This window comes from Triturus cristatus, chromosome 8 (genome assembly GCF_964204655.1).
Source record: "Triturus cristatus chromosome 8, aTriCri1.1, whole genome shotgun sequence".
Classification (NCBI taxonomy): Eukaryota; Metazoa; Chordata; class Amphibia; order Caudata; family Salamandridae; genus Triturus; species Triturus cristatus.
The window spans coordinates 1,629,488,507-1,629,507,368 of record NC_140591.1 but is presented as its reverse complement, the minus strand read 5'-3'; the positions used below and the strand labels follow the sequence as shown (position 1 = coordinate 1,629,507,368).

Genomic DNA, 18,862 nt, shown 5'->3' with positions numbered 1-18,862 from the left:
GTACATGCACGCCGCACACATCATCGCGCAGCATTTCATCACACGAGTCCGCACATACCAGACTCGACCCTGCACACCCCACGCCTCAGGAACTACCAGGGACACATACATTCCCCATGCATTCCTATGGGAGGGCAGGCCTATCTCACCACATGCACTCAGAGTGCGCACGCACTTTACTCTGGGGCACAGGGAAAGTGCGCAGAAACCAAAAATCATTACCACCAGGTCACCAATAAAAGCAAAAAGTTCAGGGGTGAACCTGCCAGAAGGGCCAAGTCCAACAAATAGGGACTGAATATCTCCGCTGAAAGACCAGATTGTTTTATGGAAATACCTTGAGAACTCATTTATTATCCACTGAAGCCTTGAAAAAGTTTCTTTGGAATGAAACACGTGTTGGCTGACAGTCCAATGTCTGACAGAAGGATCATTGTATCAAGCTTTCCATCGTTGAAATACAATGCTATTGCTTCCAAATATATGGCCTTAATCTGTATGTTCCATATGTATATTAAATTGGACAGCAAGTAAAAAACTTTTTGTTTGCTGGTGTTTCAAATTGACCTACATTGAAAAGTTTGTATGAATCAATGTTAAATTGATTAGAGTGCCGAGGTTTATGTATATGTTTTGACATGCCCACGCATATGCCTGTGTACTGTGCATAGCTTCAGACTGGCCTGTATGGGTGGCCGTTCTTTCACTGCTTTGGGCCTCAAACTGTGGAACACTCTTCCAGAGTCTCTGGGACAGTGTACCTCACTTCTTGCCTTTCAAAAAAAGCTGAAGACCTGCTTATTTTAAACAGTGGCCATGTCACCTTACCATCCTGATTAGCGCAGAGAAACCCTATGTGTGAAGCTGTTGCGCTTGATAAGATTATAAATAAATAAATGCATGAATTAATTAATAAATATCAATCTATGTGCTGGACCAACTGTCCATCCAGCTGCAGGGAGGGTGGAGGGTGAGTCTCACCTTCTTAGTCCACTCGATAATCTCTTTTTCGCTGAAGGTTTCAAAAAACAGACTGCGAAGCTTCTTCCGCATCACGGCAATGGTGATATGTGAAGGGTTCATATCAGCCACCTGAGCTATGACGTCAGCAACACGTCCCGAGCCCTCCACGATCACACATGGCGTGTTGTTGGTCAAGGAGCTGTGAACAGTCTGAAAGGAAGAAAAATGTGGCTTTTAGGAAGTGAGACACTGCAACGGGCACACGCGCTCCATGGTTTCAGCACTTACTCTACCCCGAAGCCTATCACACCTCCCAGTCCTGCACACAGAACAACACAACGCTCCTGCCGCAGGGTGATGTGCATCAGCTGAGATCAGGGTCCTATGCACACTAGAACATGCAGCAGGGGAGCACAGGGTGCAGTGCAGCAGGGGATGAAAGGATCCAGCACAGCTGCGGAGCACAGGGAGCAGTGCAGCAGGGGAGCCCTGGGTGAAGCGCAGCACGGGAGTAAAGGGTGCAGCGCAGCAGAGGAAACAAAGGATCCAGCGCAACTGTGGAACACAGGGTGCAGTGCAGAATGGGAGCACAGGGTGAAGCGCAGCACGGAAGGAAAGGGTGCAGCGCAGCAGGGGAGCACGGGATGCAGTGCAGCAGGGGAGCCCAGGGTGAAGCGCAGCAGGGGAAGAAAGGGTGCAAGCACCATGGGAGCACAGGGTGCAGCAGGGGAGCAAAGGATGCAGTGTAGCAGGGGAGCCCAGGGTTAAGTGCAGCACGGGAGGAAAGGGTGCAGGGCAGCACAGGAAACAAAGAATCCGGCGAAGCTGTGGAGCACAGGGTGCAGTGCAGCACAGGAAGAAAGGGTGCAGCGCAGCACAAGAGCACAGGGTGCAGCGCAGCACCAGAGAACAGGGTACAGTGCAGCAGGGGAAACAAAAGATCCAGCGCAGCATGGGAGCACAGGCTGAAGCGCAGCAGGGTAAGACAGGGTGCAGCGCAGCATAGGCTGAAGTGCAGCAGAGGAGCACAGGTTATAGCACAGTGCGTGAGAACAGGGTCAAGAGCAGCAGGGGAGCCCTGCATGAGGAAAGGGTGCTGCGCAGCACAGGAGCACAGTGTGAAGCGCAGCAGGGGAACCCGGGGTGAAGCACAGCAGAGAAAACAAAGGCTGCAGAGCAGCACGGTAGAACAGGGTGAGGCCACCACGGGGGCACATGTAGAAAAGCAATTGGGGAGCCCAGGGTGCATCACAGCAGGGGAGCCCAGGGTGCAGAGCAGCAGGGGAGCCCAGGGTGCAATGCAGCAAAGGAGCCCAAGGCGCGGTGCAGCAGGAGAGGCAAGGGTGAAGTGCAGCAGGGAAGCCGAGGGTAAAGCGCAGCAAAGGTGCCCAGGGTGAAGCGCAGCAATGGTGCCCAGGGTGAAGCGCAGCATGGAAGCCCAGGGTGAAGCGCAACAGGGGAGCACAGGGTGAAGTACAGCAGGGGAGCACAGGCTGCAGTGCAAAAGGGGTGCACAGGGTGCAGTGCAACTTGGAAGCTCAGGGTGAAGTCCAGTGTGCAGTATAGCAGGAGAGCCCACGGTGCAATGCAGCAGAGGAGCCCAGGGTGAAGTGCAACACAGGAGCACAGTCACAAGAAGACAGAGTGATGTGCAGCAGGGGACCCCATGGTGAAGGGCAGCAGGGGAGCACAGAATTGTAGGAGAGTGGAATCTGACTAATGGTTGCCCCCAACTTTTTGCCTGGTATTTAAGTGGTTTTTGACTAGTCTGGCTGGGATCCTGCTATCCAGGACCCCAGCCTATCTGCTTCCTCCCTAAAACTGTTGTGAGTACTCTAGGTACAAACATAATTGGATGCTGGGCATGCCCTTCCAGTCCCTTGTAGATGGTACCCTAGGTACCCAGGGCATGGGTCCCCCAGTAGGCCTACCAGGGCTGCAGCACTTATTGTGCCACCCTGGGACAGCCACCCAAACTGACACCACCAGGCCACTACTGTAGCCTGGGTAAGGTGGTGCTAGCACCCCTTACAGGGATGTAGGTACCCTATGTCCCATACCATTACAACACATATACTCTCATAGGTCACCCCTATGGCAGGCCCTGGTAATCCTACAGGGCTGGGTGCTGAGGTATGTGTGAGGGGGGACCCCTACATGAGTAGGACCTCTCTGCAACCTTCGTAACACCGTTACTGGGTTGTTTGTAGTGTAGCCATACCATATACTCTACCGCATTATAAGTTATTGCGTCATCGCTGTAACTTTGGACTGGCTACACAGAACCATATCGTGTTTGGTGTCAAACATGAAGGAATCATACCCCCAGTCCAGCCATGGGCATGGGGGCACGATTCCCCCTTGCTAGGAGGGTGATATGGGAAAAGCGGTATATTTTAGACACCAATTTAAAAGTGCACGTGTACCACAAAATGGCTACTGTTCGCCACCTACACGACTCTGGCTGGCTGTTGCTGGGGAAAATCCCAGCCTCTCCAGCTGGACAATAGGGCTCCTGTGGCAGGGAGGTGCCAGCACCTCCCCAGACAGGATAATGTGGATTGGAACAGGGTGGGTGCACCAAATGTCCATTCAGAGTTGCACGTAGGCAGCTGCAGAGCCCCAACTCTGCATACACCGCCTGGAACCGGTTCAGGGGCATCCTGCCCCTCGCCCAGGCGGGAAACACACAAAGGGGAGTGGGTGTAGCCACCCTTTCCCGCCTCTACTCTGATTGGTAGGCTCGCTTTGGGACCATCCCCTAATCTTGGGGATATATGGGAATAACTTTGCCCTAGAGCCTTAGATTCGTCCAGAACTTCACAGAACTGACCTTCAACGAGCTGCTGCCCAGCTGACCGAAGAAATCTCCCTTGGGATAAAGGAGTTATCCCCCTGCTTGGCAGGCACCTAAAAGACTACAAGATACCCGGTTGGAACTTCGTTGCTCTCACGACCTTCGACGCCTTCCAGCAACCTCGAGGTGGGTCTCCAGTGCATCCCAGCGTCCTGTGAGTGTGCCCAGCAAGTCTGAGCACCCTGGACCACGTGGGTGTCGAGATCCCCGCATACCCCGAGACACCGGCCACTTCTTGTCCAGCACACGACCCCGACCAGTGGGGAAGTTGTGCTTTGGCCCATTTCTGAGCCAACCATCCAGCAGCATTTGTGCCGACCCTCAGCTCCCTGGCCCGCTCCGGTGGCCCGTGGGAGCCCTTTTACGCACTCCATTTTGCTGCCTTCCGCGGTCCCTTGTCCCTCGACTTGTGGGCCCTGACGGAGGACAATCTTTGCATCTAAGAGTTCCCCTGGTTGCTCCAGGCCTGCTCTACGCTCCCTGCAAAGGAGAGCACTCTCAGACCTCGTGGGTCTGCACCAGCAGCTGCTTTGTCTATTTTGCGTGGGTTGCGGTTGCCAAGGCTTAGTGGATCCAATCGGGACACTAACACCGCAGCGACCCTCAGCCAACGTGGGACAGTCGCCCTCCAGAAGCTGGCCTTCCTTGAAGCCTCCCGGAGCCCGTGACTGCAGAGCCCAGCTGTACTTCCTACACCTGAAGCACCCGACTTCCACGAGCTCCTTGCTGTGAGCTCCCTGGTCACTTGCTGTGACCCAGACTCTGTCCCCTCTGCTTTCAGGTTCATCTTTATCTTCTCTTCAACTTCAATCTTCACGACTTCAGCGACACTCGCAGCTAGCAGCAGTTTGGACTACTTTCCCATAGGAAATCAGCCCGCGACCCGACACCAGAATCGACCTATGCACCCGGCTTCCCTGGGGCAGGTAACAGTGGTACTTCGGTACTCCAGTGGTGGTGGGCTCTCCAAAGCCTTAAGTCTTAAACCTTAACTTTGTACTGTTGCTACAAGTGTCCTTTAACTTTGAATATTCAACCGCGACATTCTCCATAGGCTATCATTGCGATCCCGATAGCAGCTCTTTGCACTGCACGCGCCTCCCGTGGGTCCCCTTCCTCTTAACTGTGGGTGGATTCTGAGGGGGCAAGCGATCCTGAATGCCCTAGGCATTGCCTGTAGAATTGTCGTGGTTCTTATACCACTATTTTAGTATATGGTTTGGTCCCCCCCTGGGGCCCATTGATTTCTGTGCTATTTATTGTGTTTAGAAATGCTTGTTTGAAACGTAACTTTGCCACTAGCCACATAAAGTGACTGTGGGATTCTGTCTAGAATAAATACATATATTTTATATATATACCTGTGTGGGCTACTCTTTCATTTGGTTATTCAAGAGGTTATTATGGTAAAACAATAAGCTTAACACTCCTTCAAGACTTAGCCTGAAGGCTGCTCTCCACAGCTACCACTAGGATAGCTTTCTTTAAAGGTTGTCTTAAACCTATCATCAATACGAGTCGAATTGGACTGGTGCAAGGTGTCCCTATAACTAGGAACAGCATATGCCAGGCCAACTTCTCACATTGGTGGCAGCGGTGGGATTCAAGCTTGCCATTGTTTTACCAGATAACAAAGTGAATTTCTAAAGTGAAAGCCACTAGGTACCAAAGGTACATATAAATTCAAGCTAGAATACAATAAGTTCTACTGAACTTAGAGTTGTGTGTAGAGGGTTTAGCACACCTTGACTACAACTCAAGAGAGGGTTCAGTAGGCCACACTTAGTGTAGGTAGATACATCACTACACTAAACATGTCTTCCAGTGGCACTAAGGCTATGGAAGGACCCCAGAGGGTCCCAGTAGATAAGTATGATAATTTCACCTTTGCTGAGCTCAGGGAAATGTGCACCCTTAGGAAACTGAAGACAGAAAGAGGTGCCAACACAAAACGTCTCAAAGAGATCCTGCTCATAGCAGACTTTATGGAGTCCATAGGATCCAGAGGGACGGACAACGTGGGTGGGCACCCCTCAGAAGAGGACACTCCCAGAGTGGAATCTGAAGAGGATCAGGAAGAGGATGAAAATCCTGACCTGGAAGACACAAACCACTCACAGCATGGAAGTGATGGCCCAAGAGGCACTCCTTCCACCCTTAAAAGGAGAGTGGTGGACCCCAGAAGGAACAGATCCCCCTCAGTGGGATCCAACCATTCTAGGGGATCCAAAGGGTCCTCTGCCTCTTCTCAGAGAAGAGAATCCTCTCATGAGAGGAAATGCAGACTGATCAAATTTGAGCAGGCTAAGCTTCAGCTTAAAAGAGAACAGTTAGCATTAGACAGGGAAACCCTGGAGCTTCAGAAAGCTTCAAAGAAATGGGGTCTAGAGATCCCTGGTGGCAGTGATGAAACCCCTAGAGTTAGAGAGAGAGTCCCTGACAATAGGAACCTCCACAAGATTGTGCCCCCCTATCAGAATGGGGATGATATTCACAAATGGATATCTGCTCTTGAAAGGGCCTGTAGAGTACAGAGGGTCCCTGTAGAGCAGTGGGCAGCAATCCTGTGGCTCTCCTTTTCAGATAAAGGGAGAGACAAGCTCCTCTCTGTAAGAGAAGAGGATGCTGATGATTATTATATCCTGAAAGATGCTTTAATAGATGGGTTTGGCTTAACCACTGATCAATACAGACTTAAGTTCAGAGACACCCAGAAAGCACAAAATCAGGATTGGGTAGACTTTGTGGATTGTGCAACCAAGGCACTGGAAGGTTGGTTAAATGGCAGTAAAGTTAATGATTATCAAGGATTGTATAATCTCATTATGAGGGAGCAGATTCTTAATAATTGTCAGAACCAACTTTTACACCAGCACCTGGTGGACTCTGATCTGACCTCTCCCCAAGAATTGGGAAAGAAGGCAGACAAATGGGTCAGAACCAGGATCAGGCCTAAGAACCAAGTTGGTGACCAGAAGAAGGATTCCACTAAGCCCAAAGAGAAAGGTGGGGATGATAAACAAGACAAGTCATCTGAAGGGCCCCAACAAACCAGTGCTGGGGGTGGGTCCCAAAATCCTTCCTCTAATGTCAAGAAACCCTATTGCCATGTCTGTAAGAAACCTGGCCACTGGAAAACTGACTCCAGCTGTCCTAAAAATGGCAATAAAGAAAATGTTCCTCCAAAACCTGCTCCAACACCTCCTGTTACTACTAGTAGTAATCCCCCAGGTGGTGGGAGTGCACCCAAAAACTTAGTTGGGTTCTCTTTGGGGACACCAGTGGACTCTGGCCTAGCCAGGTCCCCTGCATTAGCAACTATGGTCTGTGATGGTGGCATGGGGTTTGCCAACTTTACCATGAGCCCCAGTATTCTGGGCAGGTACACACAAGAACCAATAATCAATGGTCAGAAGGCTGTGGCCTATAAGGACACAGGGGCCACTGTCACCATGGTGACCAAGAGGCTAGTGCCCCTAGATCAGCTTTTACCTGGGTTTAGCTATCAGGTGACCAACATTGATGGAGTCAGGAAAGATCATCCCATGGCAGTGATAAATCTCAGCTGGGGAGGAGTCACTGGCCCCAAGAGGGTGGCAGTGTCCCCAAACTTGCCTGTAGATTGTTTACTGGGGAATGATCTAGAAATCTCAGCCTGGGCTGAGGTTGACCACAAGGCCCATTTGAAAATGGTAGGAATTCCTGAGAGAGTGGATGAGACCCTGAGGGCCTCACCTCCACCCCAGGAGAAAATAGAAAGAGTGAAGCCTGAAACTATGGATCACTCTACACAAACAGAGAGCATAGGGGAGGAAGAGCAGTCTTCCCCCCACCAGACTACAGGTAAAGGGCAAGTTTCTCAGGGAACTGACCCCGCCCCTTGTGAAGTAACTGCCCCAGAAGTGGACAGGCTTGGCCTGCCCACCTCTCTGATGGCAGGGGATCCTTCCAAGGTGGTACCCAGTCTGGAGCAGGTATCCTGCCCCTCTCTACCCTGCCTCAGTCAGCCCAGGGCTGCAGAGGTCAGGGAGGCCAGTGGACCCTTACTGGGCCCCTGTCCAGAGGAACCCCCTCCTCAAGAGATTAGGGACACCCAGCAGAGTAGTTTCAGCCAGGTGAATATTCCTCTACAAACTGAGGGATCCCCCTTACCTCTAGGTATAGGCACCCCTCAAATGGATGTTGTTGAGCACAGGGAAACCTGGGGCCTAGCTGCCCCAAACCTTCCAGTGCCCTCCACTATTCCAGCCAAAGGGATCCAACCCCCAGCTGTAGGCAGCCAGAGGTTGACCCTTAGGGCCAGATATGACACCGTCATGGGCAGAAAGGCTTCCATAGTGGCCAGTGATCTGAGGAGGTTGAGACCAACCCAAGTAGGGTCTCACTTCCAGACTCAGACACCCCACCAGCCCACCTCTGACCCAAAAACCAATACAGGTAATTTCCCTAGACTTTGGAGAAACTCTAGAACCCCTTGGGGTAGGATTTCCCAAGTGGACCATGACACAGGGAGCAACCATGTTAGTACAGGTTCTTCCTTATATGGCCACTCAGGAAATAAAGGCTTATCTGGACAAGGTTAGCCTTATCTCCTTTCGTTTGGGGGGGGGGTTATGTAGGAGAGTGGAATCTGACTAATGGTTGCCCCCAACTTTTTGCCTGGTATTTAAGTGGTTTTTGACTAGTCTGGCTGGGATCCTGCTATCCAGGACCCCAGCCTATCTGCTTCCTCCCTAAAACTGTTGTGAGTACTCTAGGTACAAACATAATTGGATGCTGGGCATGCCCTTCCAGTCCCTTGTAGATGGTACCCTAGGTACCCAGGGCATGGGTCCCCCAGTAGGCCTACCAGGGCTGCAGCACTTATTGTGCCACCCTGGGACAGCCACCCAAACTGACACCACCAGGCCACTACTGTAGCCTGGGTAAGGTGGTGCTAGCACCCCTTACAGGGATGTAGGTACCCTATGTCCCATACCATTACAACACATATACTCTCATAGGTCACCCCTGTGGCAGGCCCTGGTAATCCTACAGGGCTGGGTGCTGAGGTATGTGTGAGGGGGGACCCCTACATGAGTAGGACCTCTCTGCAACCTTCGTAACACCGTTACTGGGTTGTTTGTAGTGTAGCCATACCATATACTCTACCGCATTATAAGTTATTGCGTCATCGCTGTAACTTGGGACTGGCTACACAGAACCATATCGTGTTTGGTGTCAAACATGAAGGAATCATACCCCCAGTCCAGCCATGGGCATGGGGGCACGATTCCCCCTTGCTAGGAGGGTGATATGGGAAAAGCGGTATATTTTAGACACCAATTTAAAAGTGCACGTGTACCACAAAATGGCTACTGTTCGCCACCTACACGACTCTGGCTGGCTGTTGCTGGGGAAAATCCCAGCCTCTCCAGCTGGACAATAGGGCTCCTGTGGCAGGGAGGTGCCAGCACCTCCCCAGACAGGATAATGTGGATTGGAACAGGGTGGGTGCACCAAATGTCCATTCAGAGTTGCACGTAGGCAGCTGCAGAGCCCCAACTCTGCATACACCGCCTGGAACCGGTTCAGGGGCATCCTGCCCCTCGCCCAGGCGGGAAACACACAAAGGGGAGTGGGTGTAGCCACCCTTTCCCGCCTCTACTCTGATTGGTAGGCTCGCTTTGGGACCATCCCCTAATCTTGGGGATATATGGGAATAACTTTGCCCTAGAGCCTTAGATTCGTCCAGAACTTCACAGAACTGACCTTCAACGAGCTGCTGCCCAGCTGACCGAAGAAATCTCCGTTGGGATAAAGGAGTTATCCCCCTGCTTGGCAGGCACCTAAAAGACTACAAGATACCCGGTTGGAACTTCGTTGCTCTCACGACCTTCGATGCCTTCCAGCAACCTCGAGGTGGGTCTCCAGTGCATCCCAGCGTCCTGTGAGTGTGCCCAGCAAGTCTGAGCACCCTGGACCACGTGGGTGTCGAGATCCCCGCATACCCCGAGACACCGGCCACTTCTTGTCCAGCACACGACCCCGACCAGTGGGGAAGTTGTGCTTTGGCCCATTTCTGAGCCAACCATCCAGCAGCATTTGTGCCGACCCTCAGCTCCCTGGCCCGCTCCGGTGGCCCGTGGGAGCCCTTTTACGCACTCCATTTTGCTGCCTTCCGCGGTCCCTTGTCCCTCGACTTGTGGGCCCTGACGGAGGACAATCTTTGCATCTAAGAGTTCCCCTGGTTGCTCCAGGCCTGCTCTACGCTCCCTGCAAAGGAGAGCACTCTCAGACCTCGTGGGTCTGCACCAGCAGCTGCTTTGTCTATTTTGCGTGGGTTGCGGTTGCCAAGGCTTAGTGGATCCAATCGGGACACTAACACCGCAGCGACCCTCAGCCAACGTGGGACAGTCGCCCTCCAGAAGCTGGCCTTCCTTGAAGCCTCCCGGAGCCCGTGACTGCAGAGCCCAGCTGTACTTCCTACACCTGAAGCACCCGACTTCCACGAGCTCCTTGCTGTGAGCTCCCTGGTCACTTGCTGTGACCCAGACTCTGTCCCCTCTGCTTTCAGGTTCATCTTTATCTTCTCTTCAACTTCAATCTTCACGACTTCAGCGACACTCGCAGCTAGCAGCAGTTTGGACTACTTTCCCATAGGAAATCAGCCCGCGACCCGACACCAGAATCGACCTATGCACCCGGCTTCCCTGGGGCAGGTAACAGTGGTACTTCGGTACTCCAGTGGTGGTGGGCTCTCCAAAGCCTTAAGTCTTAAACCTTAACTTTGTACTGTTGCTACAAGTGTCCTTTAACTTTGAATATTCAACCGCGACATTCTCCATAGGCTATCATTGCGATCCCGATAGCAGCTCTTTGCACTGCACGCGCCTCCCGTGGGTCCCCTTCCTCTTAACTGTGGGTGGATTCTGAGGGGGCAAGCGATCCTGAATGCCCTAGGCATTGCCTGTAGAATTGTCGTGGTTCTTATACCACTATTTTAGTATATGGTTTGGTCCCCCCCTGGGGCCCATTGATTTCTGTGCTATTTATTGTGTTTAGAAATGCTTGTTTGAAACGTAACTTTGCCACTAGCCACATAAAGTGACTGTGGGATTCTGTCTAGAATAAATACATATATTTTATATATATACCTGTGTGGGCTACTCTTTCATTTGGTTATTCAAGAGGTTATTATGGTAAAACAATAAGCTTAACACTCCTTCAAGACTTAGCCTGAAGGCTGCTCTCCACAGCTACCACTAGGATAGCTTTCTTTAAAGGTTGTCTTAAACCTATCATCAATACGAGTCGAATTGGACTGGTGCAAGGTGTCCCTATAACTAGGAACAGCATATGCCAGGCCAACTTCTCACAAGAATGCAGCACAGGAGGGGAGCAGAGGGTGCAGTGCAACATGGAAGCACATGGTGCAGTGCAGCATAGGGTAAAGTGCAAAAGGGGAGCCCAGGGTGAAGCGCAGCCCAGGGTGAAGCGCAGCAGGGGATCACAGGGTGAAGCGCAGAAGGGGATCACAAATGAAGCGCAGCAGGGGATCACAAGGTGAGGCGCAGCAGGGGATCACAAGGTGCAGTGCAACATGGACGCACAGGGTGAAGTGCAGCAGGGGAGCACAGGGTGCAGTGCAGCAGGGTAGCACAGGGTGCAGTGCAGTCGGAGAGACCAGTGTGCAGGGGAGCCCAGGGTGAAGTGCAGCACAGGAGCACAGTGTGATGTGCAACAGGAGACCCAGTGGTGAATGGCAGCAGGGGAGCCCAGGGTGAAGCGCAGCACGGTAGCCCAGGGTGAAGCCCAGCAGGGGAGCCCAGGGTACAGTGCAGCAGTGAAGCACAGGGTGCAGTGCAGCAGGGGAGCATAGGGTGCAGTGCAGCAGGGGAGCACAGGGTGCAATGCAGCAGGGGAGACCAGTGTGCAGGTGAGCCCAGGGTGCAATGCAGCATGGGGACCCTGTGTGAAGTGCAGCACAGGAGCACAGTGTGATGTGCAACAGGAGACCCCATGGTAAAGGGCAGCAGGGGAGCACAGGGTGAAGTGCAGCAGGGGAGCACAAAATGAAGTGCAGCAGGGTATCACAGAATGCAGGGGAGTACAGGGTTCTGTGCAACATGGAAGCACAGGATGAAGTGCAGCAGGGGAGCACAGGGTACAGTGCAGCATGGGAGCCCAGGGTGCAGTGCAGCAGGGGAGACCAGTGTGCAGTGTAACAGGGGAGTCCACAGTGCAACGCAGCAGAGGAGCCCAGGGTCAAGTGCAGCACAGGAGCACAGTCACAAGACCACAGTGTGATGTGCAGCAGGAGACCCCATGGTGAAGGGCAGCAGGGGAGCACAGGGTGAAGTGCAGCAGGGGAGCACAGGGTGCAGAGCAGCATGGGAGCCCAGGGTGCAGTACAGCAGGGGAGACCAGTGTGCAGTGTAGCAGGGGAGCCCACAGTGCAATGCAGCAGAGGAGCCCAGGGTAAAGCGCAGCACAGGAAACAAAGGATCCAGCGCAGCTGCAGAGCACAGGGTGCAGTGCAGCAGGGGAGCCCAGGGTGAAGTGCAGCAGGGGAGCAAAGGGTGCAGCGGAGCACAGGAAACAAAGGATCCAGCACAGCTGCGGAGCACAGGGTGCAGTGCAGCAGGTGAGCCCAGGATGAAGCACAGCACAGGAAACAAAGGATCCAGCGCAGCTGCGGAGCACAGGGTGCAGTAGGGGAACCCAGGGTGAAGCGCAGCACGGGATGAAAGGGTGCAGCGCAGCACAGGAAACAAAGGATCCAGCGCAGCTGCGGAGCACAGGGTGCAGTGCAGCAGGGGAGCCCAGGGTGAAGCGCAGCACGGGTGTAAAGGGTGCAGCGCAGCACAGGAAACAAAGGGTCCAGCACAGCTGCGGAGCACAGGGTGCCGTGCAGCAGGGAAGCCCAGGGTGCAGAGGAGCAGGGGAGGAAAGGGTGCAGCACAGCACAGGAAACAAAGGATCCAGCGCAACTACGGAGCACAGGGTGCAGTGCAACAGGGGAGCCCAGGTTGAAGCGCACCACAGGAGGAAAGGGTGCAGCACAGCACAAGAGCACAGGGTGCAGCGCAGCACAGGAGCACAGGGTGCAGCACAGCAGGGGAACAGAGGATCCAGCGCAGCATGGGAGCACAGGGTGAAGTGCAGCAGGGTAGAACAGGGTGCAGCGCAGCATGGTAGCAAAGGGTGAAGCACAGCATGGAAGCACAGGGTGAAGCACAGCATGGAAGCACAGGGTGAAGCGCAGCACGGGAGGAAAGGGCGCATGCAGCACAGGAGCACAGGGTTCAGCGCAGCATTGGAGCACAGGGTGAAGCGCAGCACGTGAGGAAAGGGTGAATGCAGCACAGGAGCACAGAGTGCAGCGCAGAATGGGATACTAGGGTGAAGTGCAGCACGGGAGGAAAGGGTGCAGCGCAGCAGGGGAGCACAGGGTGCAGTGCAGCAGGGGAGCATAGGGTGCAGTGCAGCAGGGGAGCACAGGGTTCAATGCAGCAGGGGAGACCAGTGTGCAGGTGAGCCCAGGGTGCAATGCAGCATGGGGCCCTATGTGAAGTGCAGCACAGGAGCACAGTGTATGCGCAACAGGAAACCCCATGGTAAAGGGCCGCAGGGGAGCACAGGGTGAAGTGCAGCAGGGGAGCACAAAATTAAGTGCAGCAGGGTAGCACAGAATGCAGGGGAGTACAAGGTTCAGTGCAACATGGAAGCACAGGATGAAGTGCAGCAGGGGAGCACAGGGTGTAGTGCAGCATGGGAGCCCAGGGTGCAGTGCAGCAGGGGAGACCAGTGTGCAGTGTAGCAGGGGAGCCCACGGTGCAACGCAGCAGAGGAGCCCAGGATCAAGTGCAGCACAGGTGCACAGTCAAGACCACAGTGTGATGTGCAGCAGGAGACCCCATGGTGAAGGGCAGCAGGGGAGCACAGGGTGAAGTGCAGCAGGGGAGCACAGGGTGCAGAGCAGCATGAGAGCCCAGGGTGCAGTACAGCAGGGGAGACCAGTGTGCAGTGTAGCAGGGGAGCCCACAGTGCAATGCAGAAGAGGAGCCCAAAGTCAAGTGCAGCACAGGAGCACAGTCCCAAGAGCACAGTGTGATGTGTAGCAGGAGACCCCATGGTGAAAGGCCGCAGGGGAGCACAGGGTGAAGTGCAGCAGGGTAGCACAGATTGCAGTGCAGCAGGGGAGCATAGGGTGCAGTGTAACATGGAAGCACATGGAGCACTGCAGCAGGGGCGAACATGGTGCAGTGCAGCAGGGGAGCACATGGTGCAGTCAATCAGGGGAGCACATAGTGCAGTCAAGCAGGGGAGCCCAGGGTGAAGCGCAGCAGGGTGGCCCAGGGGTGAAGCGCAGCAGGGTGGCCCAGGGGTGAAGCGCAGCAGGGTAGCCCAGGGTGAAGCGCAGCAGGGTAGCCCAGGGTGAAGCCCAGCAGGGGATCCCAGGGTACAGTGCAACATGGAAGCACAGGGTGAAGTGCAGCAGGGGAGCACAGGGTGCAGTGCAGCAGGGGAGCATAGGGTGCAGTGCAGCAGGGGAGCACAGGGTGCAATGCAGCAGGGGAGATCAGTGTGCAGGTGAGCCCAGGGTGCAATGCAGCATGGGGCCCCATGTGAAGTGCAGTACAGGAGCATAGTGTGAAGTGCAGCAGGGGAGCACAGCGTGCAGTGCAACATGGAAGCCCAGGATGACGTGCAGCAGGGGAGCACAGGGTGCAGTGGAGCAGGGGAGCACAGGGTGCAGCATAGCAGGGAAGCCCAGGGTGCAATGCAGCAGGGGCGCCCAGGGTGAAGTGCAGCACAGGAGCACAGTCACAGGAGCACAGTGTGAAGTGCTGCAGGAGACCCAGGGTGAAGTGCAGCAGGGGAGCGCAGAATGCAGGGGAGCACAGCATGCAGTGCAACATGGAAGCACAGGAAGACGTGCAGCAGGGGAGCACAGGGGAGCACAGGGTGCAGTGCAGCAGGGGAGCACGGGGTGCAGTATAGCAACGAAGCCTAGGGTGCAATGCAGCAGGGGAGCCCAGGGTGAAGTGCAGCACAGCAGCACAGTCACAGGAGCACAGTGTGAAGTGCTGCAGGAGACCCATGGTGAAAGGCAGCTGGGGAGCACAGGGTGAAGTGCAGCAGGGGAGCACAGAATGCAGTGCAGCGGGAGACCCCACGGTCCAGCGCAGAATGGGAGACCAGGGTGAAGTGCAGCAGGAGAGCCCAGTGTGAAGCGCAGCAGGGGAGCTCAGAATGCAGCGCAGCAGGAGAGCCCAGGGTGAAGCACAGCAGGGGAGCCCCTGGGTAAAGCGTAGCAGGGAAGACCAGGGTGAAGTGCAGCAGTGAAGACCAGGGTTAAGATCAGCAGGGGAGACCAGGATGAAGCACTGCTGGAAAGCCAAGGGTGAAGCGAAAGAGGGGAGCACAGGGTGAAGTGCAGCAGGGGAGCACAGGGGCAAGTGCAGCAGGGGAGCACAGGGTGAAGTGCAGCAGGTCATGACAGGGTGCAGTGCAGCAGGGGCGCACAGGGTGATGTGGAGCAGGAGAGCACAGAGTATAGGTTTGCTACATTTCCCTAGGCGCAGGCAGAGCTAGGGTTCAAAATCTACAGCTAGGCACTTTGCAAAAAAAGGGTCAGTTTTCACTGTGAATATGTGGTGTATCCATGTTGCGTTTTGGCCCGTTTCCTGTCGCGGGCCCTAATCCTACCCACACAAGTGAAGTACCATTTTTCTCGGAAGACTTTTGGGAACGCAGGGTGGGTGGAATTTTGTGGATCCACGCAGATTCCAGAACTTTCCACCAAAGAATTGTGAGGAAAATGTGTTTTAAAAAAAAAATATTTAGGTTTGCAAGGGATTCTGGGTAACATAAACTGGTGAGAGCCAGTCAAGTCACCCCATCCTGAATTCCCCTGGGGGTCTAGTTTAAAAAAATGTATAGGTTTGCTAGGTTTCCCTAGGTGCCAGGAGAGCTAGGGTTCAAAAACTACAGCTAGGCACTTTGCAAAAAAAGGGTCAGTTTTCACTGTAAAAATAAAGTGTGTACACGTTGCGTTTTCAGCTGTTTCCTGTCGTGGGCACAAGGCTTACCCACACAAGTGAGGTACCATTTTTATTGGGAGACTTAGGGTAACAGAATTGTAGAGCAACTGTTATTACTGTGAGAAGGTGGCCTGATATATGCTGTCCACTAGTTCTAGTGGGCACCGTGTATCAGTCCAAACAACCACTTATGGTGAATGGTTAAAGACAACCTTTATTGAAAGCTATCCTAGTGGTAGCTATGGAGAGCAGCCTTCAGGCTAAGTCTTGAAGGAATGTAAAGCAGTTTGTTTTACCAGTCTATAATCTCTTGAATGATCAAATGAAAGGACAACCACACCAGGTATATATTCAAAATATATGTATTTAGGATAAAACACACCCCTCTAGTCTCTTTATGAGACTGGAGTTCGAAGTACTTAATTTACAAGTTAGCAATCAACAGTAATAGCACAAATACACGTTTGGGCCCTAGGGGCGTACCAAACCATATACCAAAAAAGTGTTATAAGAACTGAGGAAATATGAATTTTATGATCAGTTATGTCCCCTATCTTAGACCCCAACGGCTCCATGTATATGCTACAAGTACATGTATGTTCCCTCCAGTTCCAGTTATGAAGACGCAAACACATGTGCGTCCACCGTTAACATGTCCTCTTTCAGATCCGCCATGAATGGGTCGGATATTCCGTTCCTAAGTATGAAAGGCCACCGACTTTATGTGGTTCACTTTCCCCATTTTACAGTTCAGGCGAGTAGGCCCTGAATTCTGCCATCAAGCTTTTTCCTGCCTTCTACCTCTGACAGCTCCAGTCTGAGCTCGCATCTGTATCCATGAACTTTGTCCTACTCCCTGCACGGCTAACGGTGCCTGACTCGGCCTGTTGCCTGCCAAAAACTGTATTTCACCTTCAAGATTATCTGCTCCGCTCCTCATCCAATGCATTCCTGTCTAGTAGTTTAGGTAAACATCCTTCCAGCTACCGAGCAAAGGGCCCGACTTCACTGTCCTCATGCAAGTAATTCATAGCCCCTGTTACCATGGAAGATTCCTGCCCCCTCGCATCTCATGTAGACACTTAGACGCTTGTACACGCACTAACAGTCAGTATAGAATAGATTTCGTCCGAGAGACCTTTCCTTTTGGATAACACAGTTCTTTAAACATAAGATATTAGATATGATTTGGGATTTAGGTTGACTTGACCCCCCAGACTTCTGTCTCCACATGTAGAGCTAAATGTCAAGTCCCCTTCACCCTCTTGTTGCACGTCAATCACACGTCATGCGGCTGCGCGCGCATCTCTGTCTAGTATTTCTGCTGATATTGCAGGATTCTCTTATGGATCCACCCACTTGTGACATCATGTATAATGACGTTTCTAGTTTACGCCTATATGTACGCCTTTTTCCATTACGTATGTGTATTCTTATCTGTCTTATCAGCTGTTACGCCTCCTGCATCTGTCTTACTGTAATGCATTTCATATATATATGATTACCTGTCAGTAATGTATTGCCTTCCCTTCCTGAACCTGCGTGGTGATGGAATTTGATGCCTATGGTTCGAACCATAATTCCTTTATAGAGGAATAAAGCCTTTCAGAACCTCTAATACCACGGATTCTGCCTCTTATTTTACTGAGTTATTCTTACTAGATTTTACCGCATCAAAAATAGTACAGGTAATTAAATATTTACCACATAAATTGGCGCCCGAACAGGGACACTTTCTCATCTCACGCGCCGGAGGTGCGTTGCAGGCCCGGTCTCCTGCCACAGCTGGACGGATAACAACGCGTACCCGCAGGATTTCCTGTATCTCCCTCCGGCCAAGCGGGGGTGACTGAGGCTGCGATCAACACCCAGACGAGGCGGTGAGAAGTGCGAAGTATCCCGACCAGAGCCTAGCTGAGAGAGCAAGATCCGAGGTATACAGAGGCCCACCAGGTTCCGAAGTTCCGTGTCGAGTCGAGTCCAGTCCGGTCCAGTTCAGTCAGTTCCGAGGCCTTCCGTTCCGTGCTACCCGGTGAGTACCGTTGCCGGGGAGGCATTTAGACGTGCACATAGTTTGTGCCGGTCAAGACGGGTTTGGGTACACAAATCCGGTCTGCACTGTTTCAGCAGTGTATCTGTACTGTTTTAGCAGTATATCTAGTATGTCTTGTATATAATTCAGTATCATCTAGTGTTAGTATTATGCCAGTAACTAGTTTTCTATTAGTTATCATTATGCGTTAAATGTTAAATGTTAAATGTTTTAATACGTTCTACATATTGTGGTATGAATGACTGTTCATTATTGTGTTTATTGTATTAAGTGTGTTCAAGATTAAGTAACCAGGTCTAAAAATGCCGCTCTTTTCAAAATTAAGACAGATCAAAACTAGGAAAGGGGTACTCGAAGAAGCTGTTCCCATTCCACCTAGGGACACTCCAGGGTACTTTATGTATCATAAGCATGGCCTAGACGCCGTATTATTTCTTGATTTATGGGTGGACTACACCAAGGATTTACCAGAAAGTCAGAGGTGGCCCGCAGCTGGGACCTGGGATGCAGATTACATCATGAGAGTAGAAGAAGAATTATGGAAAAAGAAAGCCAGACAGTCACAGAAAGATGCCATTGAATTATGGCGTAAAGAATCATATAGACGTACAGAAAAAGCGCTCAGACAGGAAGAGAAAAGTAGGGAGAATTCAAATAGAGCCCGAGAAAATATATTAATTGAGGAAGGTACCCGAGTAAAAGCAGAACAAGTAGACAGACAAAGAAACACCCTTATGAATGGTATGTATCCTCTTCTGGCCGAAGGTCTACCTAAGGCCACCCCGGAAATACCGAAAGACTTGCCACTTCCATTGCTCCCGATAAAAGCACATCCCAAGACCGCAAAAGATATTTTCCTTTCTTCCTATTTAGACGACGTAGCTCCCGAATATGTTAATACCACACCACACACACCGCTTGCCGATGGTGTTCAACGCCAAGATCATCCGTCTGTATCCC

General features: G+C 52.4%; 1 protein-coding gene across 1 annotated transcript in view; it reads right to left on the bottom strand.

The window, feature by feature from the left end:
• LOC146808461 (transient receptor potential cation channel subfamily M member 2-like) overlaps positions 1-18,862 on the bottom strand; it is a 3,976,112-nt gene that overhangs the window by 3,626,262 nt on the left and 330,988 nt on the right. The window contains exon 8 of the mRNA XM_085623954.1: positions 982-1,173. Coding sequence (XP_085480080.1) covers positions 982-1,173 — 192 coding nt within the window. The remainder of the gene's footprint in view (positions 1-981; positions 1,174-18,862) is intronic.